The 26,411-nt window shown below is 38.2% G+C and overlaps 1 protein-coding gene across 1 annotated transcript in view; it reads right to left on the reverse strand.

Moving 5' to 3' along the window:
* Nucleotides 1–26,411, reverse strand: part of cacna1c (calcium voltage-gated channel subunit alpha1 C) — a 268,853-nt gene that overhangs the window by 58,908 nt on the left and 183,534 nt on the right. Inside the window, exons 30-31 of the mRNA XM_033038368.1 lie at nucleotides 20,165–20,248; nucleotides 19,668–19,751 (exon numbers count right to left, since the gene is read on the reverse strand). Coding sequence (XP_032894259.1) covers nucleotides 19,668–19,751; nucleotides 20,165–20,248 — 168 coding nt within the window. The remainder of the gene's footprint in view (nucleotides 1–19,667; nucleotides 19,752–20,164; nucleotides 20,249–26,411) is intronic.

Here is a 26,411-nt window from a genome sequence, read left to right on the forward strand (position 1 = left end):
TAAAATTTATTACAGATGAATGGTAAAAGAGAGGATAAGGTGTGGACCACACAATAAGCGATTGAGATCGTATTTAGTTAGGTTATCTTCGATTTTTAAGTTATTTTATCACTAATTCAGTGCTACCATGTTTTCTCTTCTTTCACTTTGTGTAGGGCTTCTGGGGCACAATTCTGCCGGTATTGTAAACATATTTCCTGCTGCACTGTAGCATTTCACTTGCAATGGTCGAGAAAGATTTTCACAGCTGTTTTTTCCAGAAATTATTTTCAAATCGCCTCTATCTTTCACTTAAATTGGTAAATAGACTGTTTAGGAACAGTGACATCAGTGACCCAATCTTGGTAATATCTGGTGTCCACGTGCATGTTTTTCCACCACATGTATATGGAACGTGATTAGAAGCAGGAACCCTTGCTGATCCTTTGCTCATTAGTCCATGATGACATCAATGGCCAAGCCATTACCTCCATTCCTGAGGCAGTCAATCAACATCACAGATCATATCTCTAGCTACTAATACAGCTGATGCAGAACTATAATCATTTTCTAGCCATGTCACTCTGGCTAAATGATAACATTATACTTTAAATTATACTTTCAATGATGTATTATTCGCCTTATTGCTTTAAACAAGGTGAAAAACTATTAAACATTTTTTAACAGTCTACAACAATCTTTATCTACAAAAAACAATAAAATAAAGGGCCTGTCCCACTTTCACCACCTAATTCACGACCTCTGCCGAGTTTGCCCTTGACTCATACTCGCAGCATGGTCGTGATGCTAGTCATAGGTTCTCAATTAGGCATCAAGTAGGTCGGGGCGTTTTTCTAGCCTGATGAAAAATTTCCACGAGTAAAAAAGGTTGTGAATTAGGTCGTGAAAGTGGGACAGGCCGTTAATACTTTTCATTCAAGCATGTAAGTGCTGCAATTCCATCTGCTGAACAGTTATATCTCAAATTGTTTATTCTCATGTACATCAACAAAGACTTGAAGTAAGATACAATTTGGCTATATTTTTAATTTTTAAATCAAAGTATTGATATAATTTTAAAAGATGATTATCATGATGGGAAAGTATTTTTCTATTCAGTATGAATAATTTAACTCCTCTTATAGGGCCCCTTTCTCATTTACTTTCTTTTCATATATGAGTGGGAAAGTATGTATCTTGAGTAGAGCTATCATGTAATCGTGATTACATGTTAAAATTATGATTACTGCCCACTCTATTTTGTTAATGGAATATTATCTTCCGGCTTTCCTCATTCTATAATCATCATATTGGCTTGACTTCCTCTATAATTGTCTTTCCATTTGTTAACTTAAAATTTGCACAAACCACTGCTTTTGCTACACACCTTCTCATTTACTGGGATCTGCTTGGAATAAAACTTTCAATTTTCTATTTAAAAGTTTGACATTTCAATCTGTAATTCTACTTGGTCTAAAGTATAAGAATTAAAAAAAAAAAGGTTTCTCTAATCCTTCCACCAATTATCTTTAAATCTATGTTACCTGGTTGTCCTACTCTCTGCTAAGGGCAATAGGTCCTTCATATTCATTCTGCCTAGGACGTTTGTACCGTTTTACACCTCAAATAAATCTCCCCTCATATTTCGTTACTCCACAGAAAACAATCACTGCATGGTCTGCCTCTCTGCCAGTCCTGACCTCAACCTCCACCACATCCTTATTACATGCTCTCCTGAGCGTAGTGTACACAGTGCTTTGCATGTGGGATAATTCGTATTTTACATAGTTATAGTGTCCCCTCCTTGATCTTCAGCCAATCAAGGCAAATATCCTGTATGCCTGCTTAATCACTGTATCAACATGAGACCAGTTACCTATAGGGATCATTCCACTCCAAGTATCCTCTAGCTTCGTAACTGTGATGTGAACTTGCTCCATCATCATCCACTCACTCTTCTCTGGTCCGAATTCCATTTGTCAGCTTTCTGCCAACCTAACTGTCCATTTAGCCTTGAACTTACTTCAGTTATTGGCGCATATCATGAAAAGCAAGGGAGGTACTACTGATCCCTATGAAACCTGCTGCTTACAGCCTTCAATACAATACCGTTTATTGTCATTTGAACCTCAAATGAAGTTCAAATGAAATTTGGTTTCTGCAGTCATACAACAAGAAAAGAACCAAGACAGAACACAATTTACACAAACATCCATCACAGTGAATCTCCTCCTCACTGTGATGGAAGGCAAAGTCTTGTCTCTCCCCATTCTTTTCCCGATGTCACTCCCCATTCTTCTCCCTTCTGGCCATTAGAACTCCATCAGTCTGCTTTCACCCACTTAGTCAGTTTTGAATCCAACTGGTCACTTTCTCTTGGATACTCGTGGCTTTTAATCTGTTTGTCAAACATACTGCCCTGACTGATTATCCTTTTTGCCTGCTCAAATATTTAACCAAGTTATTCAGATATGATCTTTCCTTAACAAATCCATGCTGATTGTCCTTGATTCTCTGAGCGCTTATTTATGTCATTCATTGGAGCTTTTTACTACAATGTATTCACCACTCTTCTGAAGATTACTGGTCAATGGTTACCAATTTTAAACAAAGGTTCCACGATTCAAATCTTATGACAACATGCCTGCAACCTATGAACCTTGATTTTAAACTGACTGCCTTCCTTTCTAAAAGTTTCCGTAGGTGCATTTAATAGAAAACTATTTTATACATATGCAAATAACAGTAATGGACTTTTGCATTAGAATGAATTAACTCACCCAATCAAATGCCAGATAATTAAAGCACCCAAAATGTTTTAACTTTATTTTTCATTATTATGTACACATTTCATGTTCAATTTTATTTGCATTATTAAGGTACTCTATAATAAATGCTCATTTGATCACATCTGACTTTAACTACTTAGACTATAATTCAATGCACTAAAATATGTGCCATTTTTAAGTTCAAATGGGCCCCCAATTAGATTGCAAAAAACGACTGTGAGCGTACAACGGAATTAATGTTGGTGATTGGGGACATTTCCATCTTACTGTCATCATTTTACTCAGTTTTGGAGCTGCTTAATTGTGAGCTGTTGGGAACCAAGATGTATTGTCGAAATGTAACTCAACAGATATGTTCATTGATTTTTTAAGACAGTCCAATTATGCTTATTTTCTGAATCTGAGAGCTCCAACTTATTGCAGGATGGCTTCAAATAGCATGGAAGGTTGGCCGATGTCATTTTGTACATGTCTTATGTTGCAAAAGCATTGGACATGGTAATGTTAATCTCAAACAGAATGCCATTTTCCAATTATGGTAATTTCACCTGGAATCATCATTTTTTTAACTCTGGTTTACACATTATTACTGCGCAGCACTAGAAAAACAGTACTTTCTGACACAATTGCCTAAAAATCAGATTTACTATCTTCTTTTCAAATTTTCCAATCCCTCCATATTCTGATTTTTTTCGTTACTTGCTCAACTTCTTTCAATATTTTTTTTCCCTTTTTTATTAATTGTACACCAAAAATTGGCTTTCATTCCAATATCTGATAGTTTTTTGCCTTTTCAATTGTTCACGTTACATTCCTTCATTGTAAGCCTAGTTTATGAGTGTGGAAGAATTCTGTGTCCCAGTTCTGTTGGTTTTCAGCATAGCTTAATCTTTTTTCCAAAAATGGTCTACATGGCCTGAATACTTCTCTTTCTCTGGCCAGACAAAAAAAATCTGTAGGAGTCTCTAGTGGAACTCTGTTCCATTTGGCAAGAATCCAATCTTGAATAAAGAATGTAGTCCAACAACGAAAATCACCAAAGACTCTGGGTGCAAGTTTGTCTCATGCCCTAACATCAGCCACCTTATAAGGACAGTAATACAAATGTAGTAACCTGCACAGCCATAGGAGGAGCCACCTTTGTTCAAGTCAGTTCTGGAGTTTTACATAGGTCAATGCCATATCAGTTGTGAAATGCAGCCACAAATGACCCATCTGGGGAGGTGAAGTGTGTGAAAGTCTTGCCTTACATAAAGTTACACATCAGCCAAGGATTGGCAAGGAACTGATAAAGAAAGGAAATATGAGAGTAAACTAAAAAATAAATACTGTAGGACATTTTGCACGGTATGTAAAACAAACAGCAAAGGGACAACAGTGGAGTTGTTACAGGAAGAGGTGGGAGAGGTGGTGAAAACACATAGAGCTCACACGAAATTCTGTAGAACCAAATATAGAAACATAGCAAATAGGTGCAGGAGTAGGCCATTCGGCCCTTCGAGCCAGCACCGCCATTCAATATGATCATGGCTGATCATCCAACTCAGTATCCTGTACCTGCCTTCTCTCTATACCCCCTGATCCCTTTAGCCACAAGGGCCACATCTAACTCCCTCTTAAATATAGCCAATGAACTGTCCTCAACTACCTTCTGTGGCAGAGAATTCCACAGATTCACCACTCTCTTTGTGAAAAATATTTTTCTCATCTCGGTCGTAAAAGATTTCCCCCTTATCCTTAAACTGTGACCCCTTGTTCTGGACTTCCCCAATATCGGGAACAATCTTCCTGCATCTAGCCTGTCCAACCCCTTAAGAATTTTGTAAGTTTCTATAAGATCCCCCCTCAATCTTCTAAATTCTAGCGAATTCTATAAATGAAGAAATTAAAGAATCAAGTATCAGTAAATAAAATACTGGGGATGGGTTCGTGAAGCTAAAAGGTGATAAATCCCAAGGGCCTGATGATTAATATCCCAGAGTTTCAAAAGGGATGAATATAAAATGTTGGATATTAGAGATAGTGGTTTTTCATCTTGCCAAATTCTATACATTTGTAAATGCTTTGAACAGATTGGAAGGGGGCGACTGTAACCCCACAATTTAAGAAATGTTAAAAGAAAACAGGAAACTATTGACCTGATGGCCTGAAGGTAGACAACACTGCTGGAGAAACTCAGCGGGTGAGTTTCTCACCTGGGTGAGAAACCTGGGTCTCCAGCACTGTGAAACAGCGGCTGTACCAACTACGCCACTGTGCTGTTCTATTATGTTGGCGCATGCCAAAATTGCCTTCCCCATGTAAATAATGCCAGATTGCAACTCTCAAATAAATTCTGTTTTCAATAGTTTCCTGACTGAAAATTGATTTGGAGCGATGATTTTCACGACTGTATATATAGGGCATGTATAATGCCTTCTACTGTGTTAGAAACCAATTCAAACTATTAATGCAACTCAATGTCTATGTTTGTTCGAAAAGAAAAATCACCTTTTAAGAATTAAAAAAACATTATTTGCAGTCTAACTGCAGTAGTCTGGATGAATGAATTGGTTGTCCAACGACATTACTTCATAATTATGACACTTCCTTGACTACAAAGCTAACAGCAACCAAAAGCACCATCTTGCATGACATCATTTTCTCCTGAATTGTCAAGTCCTGCAATCTGCAATACTAAAATAATGAAACCTGCTCATCCATAGCAAATCCTTGTACTTTATTTCAGCCTAATATTACCCATTATTGCCAACCCATGATTTTTTAACATCAATTACCCTCTGTACATTTCCCAGACAGTACATAGTTTTATTTTGTGTTATTTATTTGAGGGCAGGAAGGAAGATGTTTTTTTTATTTAATGACATCTGACTCACAGTTTTTGTTGGCAAATTAAAAATAATAAAGTGATGCCACTTCATAAATCCTATAGGAACATAAAACAACCAGACTGGAACAGCCACCCAAAGCAAACTGACAGAGATGAAGACACAGGTCATGGGAACAAGGTTAAACTAACAAACCACCAGTAATGATGCAGACACATATGTACTCATGGCAAAACTACTTCCCAGCAGTAATTTGTGGCGCACTACTTTATAAGGAGCAGTGGTGATCGTTTTGTTTTGCTCTTAGCATTCCAAGGATATGTCAGTATGATTGTGGAAATGGATGAATGAAAATTCATAGAAAAACTATTTATCTCATAAGGAAAAACTGAATGGACATTTCCTCAAAATGATTCAAGGATTCATTAACCTCCAAGCCTGACATCCAACTCTCTATCTGTTACGTGGCTGCTGCATTTGACTTTTGCAATTGAATAGTTGCCATGGTAACACAATATTCTTCAATTCACAGTGCACATTCCGGCCATTTTATCACTCATTAGGAAAGTCATCTGACATTTGATGGTTAGGACTGTTGCAATTGATGATGACATCGTGCAAGTGCAGATTAAAAACTATATTGGTACTGTGTCTGTCATTTGTTGATTGCACAGATTATATTGCAAATTCAACATGAAATTCTTAAATCATGTTTTGCTCTATAATCAGATTATGGGATTTACAAGCACCAGTGATTGCTTGAATTCTTCAGAGGGATGCCTTTTCGGAATTCATTAATGAGAACACGTGGGCATGCGTGAATGAAGAAAAATCGATAATGGGTCAAAATTTAAAACAAATATTGTCACCTAACTGAAGCTCGTCGATTCAATAAAAGGGAAAACAAAATAATAATCATATCTGCACACATTATTCTTCCTGAAAATCTATTTGTTACTTTTTTTTTTACAATTAGAAGAGACATGAGATAGAATTGCTAATTTGTAAAAATATATTTATTTGTTTAAATTCATATTGAATTGATCTCCACAGTCAAAATTAAATGTCCTTGGAATGCTGACATTCCAATCACTGTTACAGTCTTGTATTCAAGTTCCACATTACCCTTCTATGTAATATTACATATACTTTAGTCAAGTCTCCCTGGTCTTCATGAAACATCAAGGAGGGGCACTTTTTTCCAATCAACCATCAAAGCAAATCTCTTCTCTGTACTGTCTCAGTTTGGAATGTTCCGGTTCAATCTTGGTGACCAAACATATCAGGTAAAATATGAAAGCTAGCTCAGCAGATGTAAAGAAGTTGGATTCAGATGGGCCCATAAGTCTGAAGCAAGGGGTACAGTGAGTTGATAGTCTGGGAGCAGAAAGGAGCATGAAGGAGATAGTGAGATGGAAATCGATTGTGGAGGAGAGGGAGGAGAGGGTCAGAATGAGAGCTGTTGGAGGATAAGATGCTAAGGGATCAGAAAGGAAACCAGAGCTTGGGTGGGTGGGTGGGAGTTGATGTGCATCAAGGGAATTAAAAAATAATGTGGACTGGGAAGGGAAATCACAAGTATGTTGAGAAACAGGTTAGCTTGAATGGCTAGGGAAAAGCAAAGAGTACTGTAGAGGCAGACAAAAGTGCTGGAGAAACTCAGCGGGTGCAGCAGCATTTATGGAGCGAAGGAAATAGGCAACGTTTCGGGCCGAAACCCTTCTTCAGACCCGAAACGTTGCCTATTTCCTTCGCTCCATAGATGCTGCTGCACCCTTCGATTTTCCAGCATCTACAGTTCCTTCTTAAACAGTACTGTAGAGGTGTTTACCCAATGGATCCAACCACTCTCGCCTCCCTTCAGCTGCTAGGTTTCTCAAACTCTGCAAAATCCAACCCACAGCTTTCAAATTAGAACGGCTGTTCAAAGTTGAGGTATTTAATCTCAATAATATATATAAATTATGTTAGAACAAGGTGAGCCACTTAACCACACTAACCATTTAAATGCAAGGTGGCTGGGTTATGGGCAATTCCATATTTTTGAAATTCTAAATTTTCTATGGGACAGCAATGAGTGTACCATGAACCAGATTTTAAAAACAAATTAGTATCTGTACAATTAAAGTGGCAAGGCAAATAACATATGAAAACATTAATATTCGTTTGCTAATTTTACCAACAAAAAAGCATTTTACATGCTATGTTCCATGTATTGGATGATATGCTTTGATCTTAGTTAATGCATGCTAATGAATGGAAATGATTTGGTACCTGATCTTTTGGACAGCTTACTTCATAGTGCAGTACAGGGCAGGAACCAGCCCTTTGGCAGATTGAAGTAGGTAGAGTGGGGATCGGGGGGAAATGGAATGAAAGAAAATACAGGACAAATCAGGGCTGGCAACAGATAACCTCAGGCAAGGAGATTCCCTGATAGGCGCAAGATGATACATAGTAGTGAACTGTGGGATTTGTCAACTGACATTTAGTGGAGGGAGGGGGGGGGGGGGGGGGGTGAGGTCTTTGTAGAAGTTACCTAAAGTTGGAGAATTTAAAGGGTTGTAAACTAGGTATTTGTGGCAGCATAGGGTGGTGGGCCACGCACTGTACATAACCTTCAGCTCTGGGGGGGGGGGGGCACGTGTCCCGGTGACAAGAGGTAAGGGTCACGGTGTGGTCACAGGTGCCCCTGGGGAGTATTTAAGGGTTAATCGCACGTGCCTGGGGTTGGTGAGTGAGGAGAATTAGTGTGACCATAAAGAACAAGAATTTCGGACAAACTTCGTGTCTGCCTCGTTCATTAACGGACAACTCCACGTCCGCTACGTATTACATCATTCTGGTAAATGTTGCCTGTACCTTTACAGAAGCATCCACATCCTTCCTGTAATGAGGCTACTGGAGATGCACACAATGTGGTCTAACCAAAGTCCTTTAAAGCTGCATCGTACCTTCCTGACTCGTATACTCAGTACCACTCTATCTACTTGTGTTGCCACTTTCACAGAGCTATGGACTTAGATCCCTCTTTCCAAATGTCGGAGACCTTACATTTGGAAAGAATCAGACCTGTCTTAATGGACAAACAAGAACTTTTTATCAGAATATGGTCTCCATTCATTGACTACTTGAAGAGGCAGACTGGCTTGGCACGTGAACCTGCCTGAAACTCGAATTAAGGATTAGATGAAAAGTTATACTTTATAATTTACGAACTTATCTCCAAAGTTGTATTTTTAGTAAATTATTCCATTCTTCTTTATCATGTTTTTTTTTTTTTTCTCTTTCTAATTTTCTATCTATATATATATTAAAAAAAATAATACTAGAAGCAGAGTTAATATCAATTGATAATATTAGTAATGTAGGAATGATATACATGAAATGTTTTTAATATGATATGTACCTGCCTCTAATAAAAAGATTATTAAAAAAACTAAAAAAAGATCCCTCTGTACATCATTGCTGTTAAGGATAATTATTTGCTTTTCCCTTACATTCAACTTCCAGAAATGTTGCGGGGTGATGCCTGTATGGTCGTGAGTAGTCGCCCAAAGAGCCGTACCTTTTTCTGGTCGGCAACATGTTGAAAATCCTCGGCCACCTGTTGCGACTATGACGGGTGCCGGCAAGTTGCCGAAAAAATCGCGTAAGTGGGACAGGCCCTTAACACCTCATACTTGCTCAGAATAAAGTCCATCTGCCACTCTTCCACCTATCTCTGTAGTTGAACTATATTCCATTCTATACTTTATCAGCCGTCCTCACAGTCACAGTCCACAACTCCAGCAATAGTGGTGTCATCGGCAAATTTACTCACCAATGCATCTTCATCTATGTCCAAGTCATTTATATATATCACAAACAATAGACAATAGACAATAGGTGCAGGAGCAGGCCATTTGGCCCTTCGAGCCAGCACCCCATTCAATGTGATCATGGCTGATCATCCCCAATCAGTACCCTGTTCCTGTCATCTCCCCATATCCCCTGACTCCGCTATCTTTAAGAGCCCTATCTAGCTCTCTCTTGAAAGTATACAGGGAACCAGCCTCCACCGCTCTCTGAGGCAGAGAATTCCACAGACTCACAACTCTCTGTGAGGAAAAGTGTTTCCCCGTCTCCATTCTAAATGGCTTACCCCTTATTCTTAAACTGTGGGCCCTGGTTCTGGACCCCCCCCAACATTGGGAACATGTTTCCTGCCTCTAGCGTGTCCAAACCCTTAATAATCTTATACGTTTCAATAAGATTCCCTCTCATCCTTCTAACAGAAGTCCTCCCACAGATTCCTGCGGAACTCTGCTGGTCACACCTCCAGCCTGAATAATGCCCTTCCACCACAACCCTATTTTGATATTTCTGTCTATTTACAAATAATGCCTATTTACTAAGATTTATACAATATTGCCTCTTTTGTTTTATTTGAAACAAGGGCTACATTGCCAGTTTAAAATCTGTTGAGAGGGCCAACGTTAATTTTATAGATATATTGATGAGCAAACAAATGCAAATGCCTGAATTCTTTAACAAAGACAAAAATGGCCTAAGTACTAAGCAATTTGTCAATACGAGTAAGAAATAGGGGTCAAGGAAAGGGCGTTCACGTCGCGGCCCTGTTTCCACCAATTTTTCCACCACCACGCACAAGAAGCACAAGACAGACACCATTGTATGCAGATGCTGAGACGTGTGTTCAGCTCTGGATGAACAACTTCTAATCTTGTGTGTGGACTCGATAAGAAGAAGTAAGAGATAGACTTAACATTTCAGATCAATGACTTTTCACGAGAATTGTGATGAAAGGTTAGAAATCTGAAACATTAACTCTGTTTTTTCTGTTCACAGATGCTGTCTTCTAAGTAGTTCAGCACTTTCAAAGTTTAATTTATGATTGCATCCATGCTTTGCAAAAACCTCCCAAAGTTTTAGAGACTTTGCTAAACTTTTTTATTTCTTCTTTTATTTATGATCCAAAACCATGGTAACAAAACTCAAAGTTGAAATTAAGTTGAGAAACACATTTTAGAAAATAAATTTATCGTTTATGGTTAATGGGTGAAAATCACAACTCTGCCCATCTAAAGGGCCTGTCCCACTGTACGAGGTAATTCAAGAGCTCTCCCGAGTTTTAAAAAGTACGTAGAATGTACGTAGCGGGTACGTCGGAGATCGTGGATGTCCCGTAGCGGCTCGTAATGCTAACGGCAGGTACTCAGGGAATGCGGTAACTCGTGAAGTTTTTTCAGCACACTGTGAAAAATGTCCACGAGAGCCCCGAGTACCTACGAACGGCTATTACCATAATTCTCCGAGTTCGAATCAGGGGAAACTCGGGAGAACTCTTAAATTACCTCGAACAGTGGGACAGGCCCTTAAGCCAATAAACAATTTTGTCATGAAGGTCGCCATAAATTAGGTGCATGATTTCAAGGAAAGAAAGAAACAAACAAAATGAAGTAGGTAGTGTAGCAATACTCGAATGAAATGGTGAAGAGGATATTCTTGTGCCTTGTTATTATTAAATGATGGTTTACTCATGAAGTGAAGCGTGATTCTGCTCTTAAATATTGGATGGTATTTCTAAACTTCAACATTTCCCACCATCGTAAACATGTCTGTTAGGCAAAATATAGGGTGACTAAATGGTTACTAAAAATAAATACAGCATTTCTTCCTGATGATAAGGAAATCTCAATGCCCAATTTAAAATGAATCATTAAGACTAGAGGGAAAATGCGATTAGATTGGATATTTACCCATCTAACATGATTTTAAATTTGTTTTCACGGAGCACATAAATGTATGAAATCTTAGTGAAAAATAAAATTGAAAATAATACTAAAACAAAATTATAAGTAAATTGTTCTTAATTCAAATCTACACAGAAAATAATTTTACCGATTTGATTAATTTCATTTAAAGTCTTTATAACCACAGTGAATGGCAATGAGCGTGTTAATATTAACATGTACAAACATAGAAAGGAGCAGAGGAAATAGTAATAAACAAACAAGGGAAGGTAGACAACAATGCTGGAGAAACTCAGTGGATGAGGCAGCATCTATGGAGCGAAGGAATAGGTGACGTTTCGGGTCGAGACCCTTCTTCAGACAATAAGGGATATTATCTAGCAAAGAATATTGCAGAAAAGAGTTCAATCTCTATAATCTTGTCAGTATTAGAATGTGGACACAATATCAAATTGAACGGAAACTGTTATAATAAGAATTTGTTAAAATTGCCAAAAAATATTTTTCAGGAATAACAAACAGGTATTAATCCTATTAGGGAATACTGATCCATATTTGGTATCAAACATTTATTTCTTTATAACTGATCATTTGGAATAAATAAAACAATGAAGCCTTTACATCATATTCATAATTTAACATGATTTTAAAATGTTGTAATTGGCTATGAGTGTTACTGGGTACTATCGGATTATTTTGAGATACTCTACCAATGATCAGTCAGGGTGGGAGATTGCAACCTTCACGTGGTCCACCATGTTTCAATGAATGCAATCAACCTGGCGTACACAATCAAATAAGATCAAATAGAACAAGTTGTCCTACAACTTTAGGCTGTGCACGCCATATGCAAGAAGAAGACGAATACTCAGTCAAATTGAATACCAATTTGATCACTTGATGGTCCTGAGGACACTTCTTCTGCAGCAATCGTCTAGAAATATTTTCTAACATCTACAAATGCATTGATCATTAATATATGATTTCATTGATTTTCAAAGACAACTATTTTACAACCATCAATTCCCCGTTTATAAAAAATGTAATTAATATAATTTCATTGTAATATAATTGGTATAATTTGGTAAAAAAATAAATGTATCCAATTATGAACTATTCTCTATTCCCTATTAGGATTGTCCTTTGAGGTTGAAACTGTATTACATGCCAGCAGATTTTGGGCCCACATTCTTTATTGTACATTAATGCTTTTGTTATCATATCATTCATGCCAAGTTAAGACAGACAGAGCAAGCATTTCCTGTTTGGGTCCTTACGATTTAACATCATGCTAAAAACATGGTCATCTTATTTACTTGACTAGGTAGACAAAACTTGATTTAGCACTAAGTGGCTTGACTTGAGAACAGTCAAAATAAAATATCTGTACATAAGATTTACATTCATTGTGTACAGTAAGTGAATACCAGGTTTCCAGTTTGAATGTTATAGTTAAGCAGAGTTTAAAAAATGTACATTTCTCAATCAATAACCATAGAGCAAGCATCTAAACTATCCAAATGCTGTTAATAAACATACAAGTTGCTGTAATCAAAGAAAACCACTTGTATAAATCAAGATTTTTCTGTATTCCTGGCTCTTATTCATTCCTTGCTGGTGAAAATACTCAAATGTAAACTGGCGAAACTGTTATCACTACATGCATAATGTGGCAGCTAAAAGCAGAAGTCCATTGAAACGTATTGTATGATTTAATGAAATTTGTGAATTATTCTGGGATTTGGTGGGTGCCTCACCTCTTTAGGGAGTGGGATTCTGATTATATCTGCTGGTAGTCATTTCTTTCTGTGCTGTATTAATTAATTTAATGTTGAAACACAAAATAATTTAAATGCAAATATCATACTAGTGCTTTAATGGAGGCGACAGAGTAGAAATAGTTGAAGCATTGTTTAGAAATCATGATATAAGCTAACATATAAAGCATTTTGTGTTTGAATGCACAAAATGTTAATAGCCCTGTCCCAAGGTACAAGTTCATTCCAAGAGCTCTCCCGAGTTTAAAAAAAATCAAACTCTTGGTAAGCACGGAGAATGAACGTAGCGGGTAAGTCGGAGCTCGGGGATGTCTCTTAGCGCCAACGGCAGGTACTCGGGAAGACTCGCTAACGGCAGGTAAGCACGGGAAGACTCGTGAATATTTTTCAACATGTTGAAAAATGTCCACGAGAGCCCCGAGTATTGACGAGTGGCCATTACCGTAAATCTCCGAGTTCCAATCAGGGCAAACTCGGGAGAAATCTTGGAATGAACTCGTACCATGGGACAGGAGTTTAAGGTAAAGACATAAACCATATTTATAACATTAAGATAGTTTATTATCTAATCCCTGATCAATGTTACTGCCTGAATACACACTATGGTACAACTGAGTGGACAATGATACTCTCCTGGTGGCATGGCAATGGCTACATTACTAGCCAGTTCTTCAAAGCAGATTACGTAATCCTCTGTTCCCCTACTGTTTCTGGCATAATTGTCACAAATATCTCTACACATGTTTTTGTACGCTTCTAAAATTAAATGAAACATTAAAATGAGTTGCATTCAGATATTTAGATGGAAGGACATGCTTAAATGCAACGATGAAACAGCATTCTTCACCAATCTTGTGGCTATTACACAGTTGTTAAGTTTACTGACCTATAGTTCGCATGTTTTTCTTTGCAGACATTCGTAAATAGATGCACAACATAAGCCAACCTCCTGTCTTCTGGAACATTCGCCCATGACTGACATAATTCAGATATGACCATTATAACTCTAGCCTCCCAAAGGATGCTTGGATATATCTAATAAGGCCCCAGAGATTTATCTACCTTCATATATTTTAGGACATTCAACACCTCCTCAAACATACAAAGGACTCTCCTCAAGACATTAGCATTTAACTTGCCCAAATTTCCTAATCTAATCTCCATGCCTTTTTCAGAGGTAAAAACAGAGGAGAAACAAACATTGTGGTCGATCTCTGTTGCTCCACACATAGAATACCACTTTGGTTTTCGAGGGACCCTATTCCCTTTCACATTACCCTTTTTCCCTTAATGTACTTATATCATCTCTTTGGATTCTCATTACTCTTATCTGCCAGAGCTGTATCGCAAATCAGGTCAAACACAGGCAAGAAATTCTCCTGCAGAATACCACCTTCCATTCGCCCAGCTGATGGATCAATATTCCTTCATGCTGAACAATATTTTAAGAAATATTAAGAGAACAGTGTAATGTGTGCAGGAAGAGTCCTGATGGAGTCCTGATGCAGACAGGTTGCAAGAGACACCAGCGAGGGAGATATCCACATCTCAGTTGCCAATACCTTCAGGGGATCTTATTGAAACATAAAAGATTATTAAGGGTTTGGACACGCTAGAGGCAGGAAACGTGTTCCCGATGTTGGGGGAGTCCAGAACCAGGAGCTACAGTTTAAGAATAAGGGGTAAGCCATTTAGAACAGAGATGAGGAAACACTTTTTCACACAGAGAGCTGTGTGAGTCTGTGGAATTCTCTGCCTCAGAGGGCGGTTCTCTGGATACTTTCAAGAGAGAGCTAGATAGGACTACTAAAGATAGCGGAATCAGGGTATATTGGGGGGGGGGGGGGGGGGGGGGGGGGGGGGAAGGCAGGAACGGGGTACTGATTGTGGATGATCAACCATGATCACATTGAATGGTGGTGCTGGCTCGAAGGGCCAAATGGCCTACTCCTGCACCTATTGTCTATTGTCAGTGCATGGCGATGGTTGCAGAAAGTGACACTGAACTGTCCTCAAGAAAACAAAGTCCTTGCTTCATACATATATGTGATATTGCCAAAAAAACAAGTGCTGCTCGTCCCATCAACTGGGTTAATCTCTCATGGATTCAATTATGCTTAAAGTGAGGGTCAAGGAGCTGGCTAGTGGGTGACTTTCAGCTGTAAAGGTCTACGGTCCAGGAAACGAAGACTGCTGCAGGATGAAGCCATCGCAGTAGTTGACTAACCAGGAATCTTGAGGGGGAAAGGTACCTCAACAGCCAAGATGGTGACACTCTGCACCTGTGAGAATCGCAAACCCTTGTATCCAATTAATTGGTGTATTTGCAAAAAAAAGTTGGTATAATTGTCCACTCTGCCAAATTGCCATGTAATCCTGCCCAACACCTGTGTGGGCAGTCAGTGAAAACCCGACATCACTTTGTAGTTAACTTTTATAGCCATCTGTAAAGGAGGTGAGAACAAACTTTTTCTCCCAGAGAGTTGTGAATTTATGGAATTCCCTGCCACAGAGGGCAGTGGAGGCCAAATCACTGGCTGGATTTAAGAGAGAGTTAGAGAGAGCTCTAGGGGCTAGTGGAGTCAAGGGATATGGGGAGATGGCAGGCACGGGTTATTGATAGGGGACGATCACAATGAATGGCGGTGCTGGCTGGAAGGGCCGAATGGCCTACTCCTGCACCTATTTTCTATGTTTCTATCAAGTCCATTTGGTAGACAAAAATGCAGGAGAAACTCAGCGGGTGAGGCAGCATCTATAGAGCGAAGGAACATCTATGGAGCGAAACACCTATTCCTTCGCTCCATAGATGCTGCCTCACCCGCTGAGTTTCTCCAGCATTTTTGTCTACCTTCGATTTTTCCAGCATCTGCAGTTCTTTCTTAATCAAATCGATTTGGTCGTAACTACTGTTGAAGCAGACTTTAAATGTGTGCCCCAACTTTATACAAAGATTCCGAGTTTCTTCACACACTAATATTCAGATATGTGAGGAAAGTTATTCTCGACCGGAACATCAGATGTGAAGGTATGGGCCCTAGTGGCTGTGCCTTTCTATTCATCCCCTCCCACCTCTCAGATGTGTCTCCTGCTGTTATTGCTCTTGGGCTGTATCTAAATTCTAAAGAAAGACAGCATAAATATGCCCATGCTGATATGATAGTTCGGAGCTCCAATGTTCCCATTATATACAGTCATCTTAAATGTTAACAATTTAACTGTAATGCTGATAAAGATCTAGCCACGATTTTTATGAAGAAAGCCTGTCACAAAAAGGTCAAGAAAATAGCAGTGAATTGATGATGGATCTTAATGATGGATTTGTTTGTCAAATTTTCACTTCCTTGCACTGGCCCAGTGCTCTCACTTTGCTTTCATCAACGAGTTCCAGGATATCTCAAACACGTGTATCTATGGTTAAACTTGCAAACCCATGATAACATTTCACTAATTTACTGATGAACACAATAAATTCATTTCCGCTCGGAACACCTCCGCTCGGTTCACAATAACCAACCTGATCTCCCGGTGGCTCAGCACTTCAACTCCCCCTCCCATTCCGAATCCGACCTTTCTGTCCTGCGCCTCCTCCATGTCCAGAGCGAGGACCACTGTGAATTGGGGGAGCACCACCTGATATTTCGCTTGGGCAGTTTGCACCCCAGAGGTATGAACATTGACTTCTCTAATTTCAGGTAGTCTTTACTTTCTCCTCCCCTCCTCAGCTCTCCCTCAGCCCACTGGCTCATCCTCTTCCTTTCTTCCTCCCACCTCCCCCATCCTTGCATCAGTCTGAAGAAGGGTTTCGAGCCGAAACGTTGCCTATTTCCTTCGCTCCATAGATGCTGCCTCACCCGCTGAGTTTCTCCAGCAATTTTGTCTACCTTCGATTTTCCAGCATCTGCAGTTCCTTCTTAAACAAAAATTCATCTTCTGTTTGGTTGTAGCATGCACATTACGTGATAAGGTTAAATGCAAAGGTTTGAATACGGTTAACACAAAGGTTCAATCTTAATTTTCTGTCACTTTCAGTGCAATTTAAGGTTATCAATCCAAACATCTCCAAACTCATCACTGCACACTATTTAAAATTTAGCCAAGGTAATCCATGTATGGTATACCATATTTTCTAATCAAAGAAAAATGTTGTAGCACACTATTGAAATTAATCCTACAGAATACAATGCTATGAATTAAAGACATAGTCTCTATCAAAACCACAATATCAAGTTTGCAGTTGAAGATGTGTACAATTATTGCCCATTATGTTTGGCTGTATATTTAATTCTGGACATGAATAATAGACAGGCAGGCAAATACAAGTGCTTCAGCACATGTAACGTGCCAAGGTGAACAGTCACTGAATGAGCTATTGTATCAATTTAATCTCTTCAACCAATTACGAAACAATTAAAAAATATATTTTTATATTGTATGCGCACTCTTGTTCAAGAAATGGTGGACTTCTGCTGGAAGCAGCTGCACACTATTGCAGGGACACAAAAAAGCTGGAGAAACTCAGCGGGTGCAGCAGCATCTATGGAGCGAAGGAAAAAGGCAACGTTTCGGGACGAAACGTTGCCTTTTTCCTTCGCTCCATAGATGCTGCTGCGCCCGCTGAGTTTCTCCAGCTTTTTTGTGTACCTTTGATTTTCCAGCATCTGCAGTTCCTTCTTAAACATTATTGCAGGGATCTGGTTTCATAGACATTATTGCTAGGAGCACTGATACCTTGGCCAAAGACTTCTGACAGATACGTGTATTATAGTCACTCACATCAAGAAAATCCAAATCATGCTTTGTGAACGAGAGGTAACGCATAGTTCAGTTGTAGACTGTATAGCAGGTATTCAAATGCACACAATCTTATGACACAGCTTTTTTATTTTAAGTTTTAATTACACTGAAGTTCCAGTTGCAATGATATGTAATTATTAATCTTTCAGAAGCACTGTTACTATTAATCAGACTGCTCCTTGTTGATAAGATTTCATTATAAAAGTGTTTTACGGTGACCAAAATTGCCGACATGGAAATGAAGCTTGAATTGAGATTTATTATCGTAAACAATGAGCCAGGTCATAATTTTTTTTTAACCTATTTAAACAATAAACATGAAATAAATTTGCTCAGAAATACTTTATTATGCAATTCTATTCAAATCAATTTTGGTAAACAAAAATGTTTAACTATCAGTCATTTTATTTTTCAGCATTGTTGTTTGAGCAGTAATTTGGTAAATGATGGGAGCTTGCGAGCCTTTTGTAGATTTACACAGGCCAAAGTTAGGCATGTTCTACTATCCCTTGACTCCTCTAGGGGCTAGTGGAGTCAAGGGATATGGGGAGAAGGCAGGCACGGGTTATTGATAGGGGACGATCAGCCATGATCACAATGAATGGCGGTGCTGGCTCGAAGGGCCGAATGGCCTCCTCCTGCACCAAATTTCTATGTAATAATAATGTGATCTGCTCCCAGGTGAACAAAGACTACCCACTATCACTCTTCACAAGTGATTGGTGTTGATCTCTCATTGTACAGCAAAGTGGGCAAGTATCACAGGAACTTGAGAGCTGAAGTAAAATACTGGCAACAGAACATCATTTTCGATGTTTTTTTGACAAAATCAGCATTTACTTTTGTTTTATTTTTGTTGTTTCTGCTTCTTTGGGTTTTATTTCCAGATTTTCAAATGGATTTCAACTTCTTCAAGTTAAGAATGAACAATTTGCTTCCAGACTTATATACAGAGTCTTCTGGTAAATAGACAGCTGTTGTCTAAAACTCAAACGTTCTGTTTTTCCTATGTGAGATGCCTTTTTTTTCCCCTTGTGCCTTTCCACAAGAGCAAATAAATCAGTAGTTCACAAAGTTCTATAGTATTGCAAATTATGTTTTCCTTTTCACACATGCTAACCTATTGACACCAGTACTTATGGAGATGTTTTTTAATTTATAGTTGTCTTGCTAAACAACTGCCGATTGGGAAATGCATATTTCATTCTCCAAAGGTAGACAAAAAATGCTGGAGAAACTCAGCGGGTGAGGCAGCATATATGGAGAGAAGGAATAGGCGACGTTTCGGGTCAAGACCCTGGTTCAGACTCATGTCGGGGGAGGGGGGGGGGGGGCGGGAATGAGAAAGGAAGTAGGAAGAAGGGTTTCGACCCGATACGTCGCCTATTGAACTTGAACTTGAACTTCCTTCTCTCCATAGATGCTGCCTCACCCGCTGAGTTTCTCCAACATTTTTTGTCTACCTTCGATTGTTCCAGCATCTGCAGTTCCTCCTTAAACATTTCATTCACCAGTCTAATTAGGTACTTTTTGGTCTCACTTTGTTTTTAATGCAGAGGTCAGAGTAATTGAAAACTAAAAGCACTGTAGACATAATGCTGCACTCTCAACTTGCTATACAGTTTAAGTCATGCCAGGCTTGGGGGGAACAGAAGGAGGATGACATTACAAACATATAACCGTAATTGGAAAATAAATTGGAAAAGTGGAGCAGGCATGTACATTGAGATGGCTACTTACGTTCACCTCTGTGATTGCTATATCAACAACGCTACCCACAACAATTAAGGCGTCAAATGTGTTCCATGCATCACAAAAATAGTGCTGCATGTGAAAAAAGAGAAAGAAAATGGAAAAGAAAGGAGGGAAGAATAAAAAAATAAAAAAGGGAAGAGAAGAGAAAATAAGAGAAAGTGGTTACATGTGCACAGAATTTACTCATACGGATAAGATTATCTATGAAGAGTTAGTTGCCTCTCAACTCCTTGTTACCTAGATATTCAGGACTTCAGAAATGTTAAACCATTTCCTTATACCACTAAACTGATATGCTTTCACAAATGCCTCTGTTATGGTTTGACCTGCGATGATTTCCTAACTCTGAAGTCTCGCCAATTCCGTCAGGGGTTCTTGAGTCTTGAAACTTGCAGATTAAAATAATTGATAAAGTGAAATTGGTTAAGAAACAAAGAAAAACACACACGGGAGTGATTTGGAATGGTGTCATATATACTCACATTGATCTCACTCAGAATGACGTCTATAATGCTGCCAATTACGATGAGGAAGTCAAAAACATTCCAGGGATCACTAAAGTAACCCTACACGATGCAGGTGGGGATGGGGGTGGGGGGGTGAAAGGCAGGTTAGAAGTTCATCTTAGACAAGACTATATATGGCAAATATTTTCACATTCGATAACCTCAAGTCAGCTGAACAACACAGTTTTACACCACTTGTCGTATCTATCCTGACGCAAATCAACTTTTTCCTCATTAAGCCAAAAATACTATTTTATAATTGAACTATAGTTTTATTTTACAAAAATGATCTATTTTCTCTTCTGGTTTCTTTAGATTTTATCATCAAGAAGACCGGCAATTTGGTACAGACTTTTATCTTGTCTGCTTTAATGAGAGGCTGAAACTTTTCATGAATTTTCTTCCCAAAAAGGGTCTTCCAGATCTCTGATTAGTTCTCCTGCAGCTTTGCTTCTGTCCCTGCAGATTCATAGTATCTTATTGCAGTGCTACCAGGAATATTTGAAGGCAGCACATGCTGTCTGCAAACAATGCATTTTAATTTAATGATTCAATTGTAGTTGCTAAGATGCAGCCCTTCTGGAAGTATAGCTGGTGTGTTTAAACTATGTTGTAGGCTTTTAACCGTTAGTCTTTTGTGTCCTGATTTGAAAATAAAATACAACATTCAGTTATTCACAATAATTAGTACAAAGTATAGTTAACAGTTATAAGGCTTGCTATCGTTTAACAATATTGAATTGTATAGATTTAGTCAGGTTCCTTACAGATTATTTGGAATCAAAAATTCACGACAATGCCAATCTCATACGTATCATTGGCATGCACGACTCTCAGCCAATCCATTGAGAAGCTATTAACTTTAATCATGAAACTAAAACATAAATAGTTTGGGGACCAGGGGCGTGGGTAATGTTAAAAACAGCATTCTCAGGCACAGCACAGCGCAGCCAGAGAGCAAAATATTTATAGAGCATTAATGAGAAGTGAATTTCTTCAAGACAAAGACCTGCGATGGCAATAGTATAATAATAATAATAATAATATATTTTATTGTCATTGCACATAAGCGCAACGAGATTTAGTATGCAGCTTCCATCCGATGTCATAACATAAATAACTAATAAGATTTAGATTTAGATTTAGATACCCCGAGAACATGGATTGTAAAAAGAACAGTAAAACAGTCAAAACAGTTCAAACAGCCTAAAGTGCAGATGTGTTGTGTGACGTGACCATCCGAGGGAGACAGTCCAGGGGGGGGGTGGGGGGTACTCAGCAGGGCCGGTTCAGAGCCGCTATAGCTCTGGGTATTGGTAGTTGTTGGTAACTATTGGTAGTTGTTGGTAACTATTCTCTTAGTATTTGTTGACAAATATTTCATTTTGTTAATCTTAGTAATCCGACTAAACTTTAGTCGGATGGACTATCTGAATGGACTATCACTTAACAAAATTTAAACAAATGCCTCTTTAAATCTGGGGCTGGTTTTCAAAGTATTACATGAATTGACATTGTTAGATTAAAATAGATCATTAAAATAGATCTTAGATCAAGGGTGCCTTTTCCCACTGGTTAGACTGCAACCAGTTTATTAAAAAAATAGCATTTTCTTTTAACTTTTACTCTATTAATAAAACCAAGGACCGTAATTACCATTCTCTAAATAGTCTAAAAATGTCCAGTCATCTTCAAAGAGTGCCCTCCATAATGTTTGGGACAAAGACCCATCATTTATTTATTTGCCTCTATACTCCACAATTTGAGATTTGTAATAGAAAAAAAAATCACATGTGGTTAAAGTGCACATTGTCAGATTTTATTAAAGGCCATTTTTATACATTTTGGTTTCACCATGTAGAAATTACAGCTGTGTTTATACATAGTCCCCCCATTTCAGGGCACCATAATGTTTGGGACACATGGCTTCACAGGTGTTTGTAATTGCTCAGGTGTGTTTAATTGCCTCCTTAATGCAGGTATAAGAGAGCTCTCAGCACCTAGTCTTTCCTCCAGTCTTTCCATCACCTTTGGAAACTTTTATTGCTGTTTATCAACATGCGGACTAATGTTGTGCCAATGAAAGTCAAAGACTTTCCCATTGTGTCTCATTGTGAGACTGTGAAACAAGAATAAAACTGTTAGAGACATCAGTCAAACCATAGGCTGACCAAAATCAACTGTTTGGAACATCATTAAGGAGAAAGAAAGCACTGGTGAGCTTACTAATCGCAAAGGGACTGGCAGGCCAAGGAAGACCTCCACAGCTGATGACAGAAGAATTATCTCTACAATAAAGACAAATACCCAAACACCTGTCGGACAGATCAGAAACATTCTTCATGAATCAGGTGTGGATTGTCAAGGACCACTGTCCGCAGAAGACTTCATGAACAGAAATACAGAGGCTACACTGCAAGATGCAAACCACAGGTTAGCTACAAAAATAGGATGGCCAGGTTACAATTTGCCAAGAGGTACTTAAAAGAGCAACCACAGTTCTGGAAAAAGGTCTTGTGGACAGATGAGACAAAGATTAACTTATATCAGTGATGGCAAGAGCAAAGTATGGAGGAGAGAAACTGCATGCAAAGGATATGCAACAAAATACTAAACATGACCACTTTCATTTACATGACATTGCCGTGTCCCAAACATTATGGTGCCCTGAAATGGGGGGGACTATGTATAAACACTGCTGTAATTTCTACATGGTGAAACCAAAATGTATAAAAATGGCCTTTATTAAATTCTGACAATGTGCACTTTAACCACATGTGATTATTTCTGTTACAAATCTCAAATTGTGGAGTACGGAGGCAAATAAATAAATGATGGGTCTTTGTCCCAAACATTATGGAGGGCACTGTACATCCCCAAACTTCACTGTTCCTGCATCACTTTCAGACTTGTACCATGTGGGTCATATTGTTGATCCTCACAAATCAGTAAACAAGACATCTGAATTAAAAAAAATTGTCCATTGCTGATGTATTACAAAAATAAGGTATGGGCTTGAATACGCTAGGATTTAATTTACACTATGATCAACAAATACCATTTCTACAAGTCTATACTTCTAAGTTAATTATGGGAAAAAATTAATTTACCTCTCAGAGCAAAGATCTTTGGGAGGCAAAGATGTTCTTCTATACAGAATGTTGGAGCATCCTAAACTTGAATCTGGGTTTAGACTGCACTTCTTGCCCCTGAATATTTTCATTAATATATCAAAATTGTACAATCTCTAGTTCTCCACCAGATTCTAATTCATTTTGATGATCAGTGGATATTTATCGTAATATTAGTGCCCTAACTCTGTTGACATGAGAAGAAGGATATCTTCCAACCTGGTTAGAACATAATTCTTGTGCATGAAAATGTTTAAATTGCTTCCAGCTCCACTACATATTTAATTCTGTCAGTTGAACATGCTTGAAAGTACGGCGAAATTTGATTGAATATCACAAGGTGACCTATTGTCCTTTGTAGTCCATCATTGATTGGGAACTTAATATGTTGTATTGAAAGTTGGGGATTAACATTGATCACAAATGCCATATTTCTCCCCAAGTATTCTTATAAAGAATTCTTCTTATAAACATGTTTCTGTTTGGAAATAATTAGACTGCATCAAATTAAATTTAATGTAGATATTTATAGTTTAAATGTCTCTATTTATTCGTTTGTCTCGCACTGTTTATAATGTTTTTTTGGATTTCTAAACATGACTACTTTCATTTACATGACATTGCTGTGTCCCAAACATTATGGTGCCCTGAAATGGGGGGACTGTGTATAAACACAGCTGTAATTTCTACATGGTGAAACCAAAATGTTAAAAAATGGCCTTTATTATTTTGGGATTCCCTTTGGCCCATAAAAATGGCTCTATTTTGATGAAAGACAGGATCTACAGGAAAGGTTTTAGCTATTGACGGAGTGACACAATTGCTTCCCGTTGCTCTAAGGCAGAAAAGAGAAATATTAGCTAGAATTCCTGCTGCTGTTTGTCATCCAGCTGTGCCAGATGCACGGTCTGTGAATGCAGACAGCAGGTTAAGGGTAAGATTAGGCTCAGACTGCATGGTTCATTAGGCTGCCAATATTCACCAGCTTGGCTCACAAGAAGAATGGCCTCAGGCATATTGGACGACTGTCCTTAGAAAACATCAGTGCCTTCAGGAGAGGGGTAAAAAGAGAAAGACTTGGAGGTGGGTGAGGAGCCAAAGACTCATGTTCCTAGGAAAGGAAAATTATAGTTTCATACAGACATGTGTTACATTACGATTTTTTAAACTATATTAATCAAGATTTTGATGTTTTCCATTTATAAGACAAATAAAGTTGTGATATCTTTTTAAAAAAAAACCAAAGACAGTCCTATTTTCAATATAAATACACAAAAAAAATCAGTGATATAAATGGAGTCATAGATTATGGCATCTGTACAGCCAGTGTTAAAACCCGCACATTATTTTGTTAAATAAATAATTGTGATTCTTTATTAAGGCTTGTGCTGATGAAATGTTTAAACAGTACACGTATTCCGAGTACACAAACTGCGTTTCACTGGATTAAGGAAAGCAAATGAAGCAAACTCATTCATCAGCTTTGTATCATTCTTACCAACAGGTAAAACAGAAAAGATAAAGCTGTGGTCAAGTATTAAAAATGAACTGATTCAAGAAACTGTTCCCAAAGTAAATGGAAGAGCGTATCTGCTTTCAATCCTTTTTTTCTTAATTGCTTGCCATGGTTTGCAGGGAGATTAGGGATAGGGAGGAGAACTAAAGGGTGTTTAGCCCAGGCTCATTTTATGTATCACACCAGGTTCAAAGACAAAAATAGTGCTTGACTGATAAAACTTACTTGTATTTTAAAGTTGCTGCTTTTACCTGCACTTTTTAACCATTCGTACTGTTTTTATCAGGGACTGGGTTGTTTTTATTTTATGTGTGAAATGTTTAAGTTTTATGTGCGATGCTCCGGTATTCCCTGGGAAACGTCTTCTCATTTTGCACTGTACAACTGTTGCCTTGCAAGATGACAATAAAGGTTGATTGATTGATTGATTGATTGATTGATTGATTGATTGATTGATTGATTGATTGATTAAAACAGGTCATTTTATTTTTTGTGATCATGATGGCAGCAAATACCTCAATCACCCTTATAATAACAATACGGTGTGGAGAGGAAATTAAATAGTTAAACATCATTTAATTATTCCAATCACACATGTTATTTACAAATATGCCTCATCTGCTAAAATAATGAAACAAGAGGTGGTGTTTGTCAACAAAGAAGTTTCTCTCCTCCTCAGTAATCCTTTCTTCCAAGACTGATGTGAAACCACTTCATGTTGTTGAAAACCTCTTTCAATAGGAAATAATTCCTTTACCAAGGGACCAGCCTTTAACAAACTTATTGGTTACTATTAATTAATTAGAGGTAAGACTATATCTTCATAACATCGATAACAGCAATCCAATTAATTTTATCAGTATATCCACCTCGAGTTTCCCAATTCAAGAATCCTGTTGTTTTATTTTTCTTTAAGTATATTTACCATAATTATAAAGTGTCTCTGATACTGAGTCTCATCCACAAATTATCAACTAATAAACTAATCATACAGAAAGGATGATGAAATGATTAATCTCTAGGATAATTAAACTCTTGTTAGAATTGCATTGTTGTTTATACTTTAATGGTTGATACTTTTAATATTTGCAGTGCTAGAAATGGTGAGTATTCCCCCCACCAGCAAGTTGGCTGCAATGCTGATACACAGGTTGCCTGTAAAACGTGCAACGCTGTTTCACGTCCCCAACTTGCCTGGAGTGAGTGAAGAACAAGTAGTGCGTTTAAACAACTCCAACAAAAATAAATGTTTCTAAGCATAATCTCTGGTTTCTTCAGTGAACTGAAGATACTGCTAATGCGATGGCCAAGAAGGCACCCCAACGCCACTACTTCCTCTGGAGACTGAAGACATTTGGCATATCTCCAATAACTGTTACAAACTTCTACACTTGCACCACGACTTGGTTTGGGAACAATTCTGCCCAAGACTGCAAGCAATTGCAGAGGGTTGTAGATGTAGCCCGATCCCTCACACAGACCAGACTTCGCACCATTGATTCCATCTACTATTCATGCTGCCTCGGAAAAGCAACCAACAAGATTTGTCCCACCACGGTCATTCCTTCTTCTTCCT

This window comes from Amblyraja radiata, chromosome 19 (genome assembly GCF_010909765.2).
Source record: "Amblyraja radiata isolate CabotCenter1 chromosome 19, sAmbRad1.1.pri, whole genome shotgun sequence".
In the NCBI taxonomy this organism is placed as follows: domain Eukaryota; kingdom Metazoa; phylum Chordata; class Chondrichthyes; order Rajiformes; family Rajidae; genus Amblyraja; species Amblyraja radiata.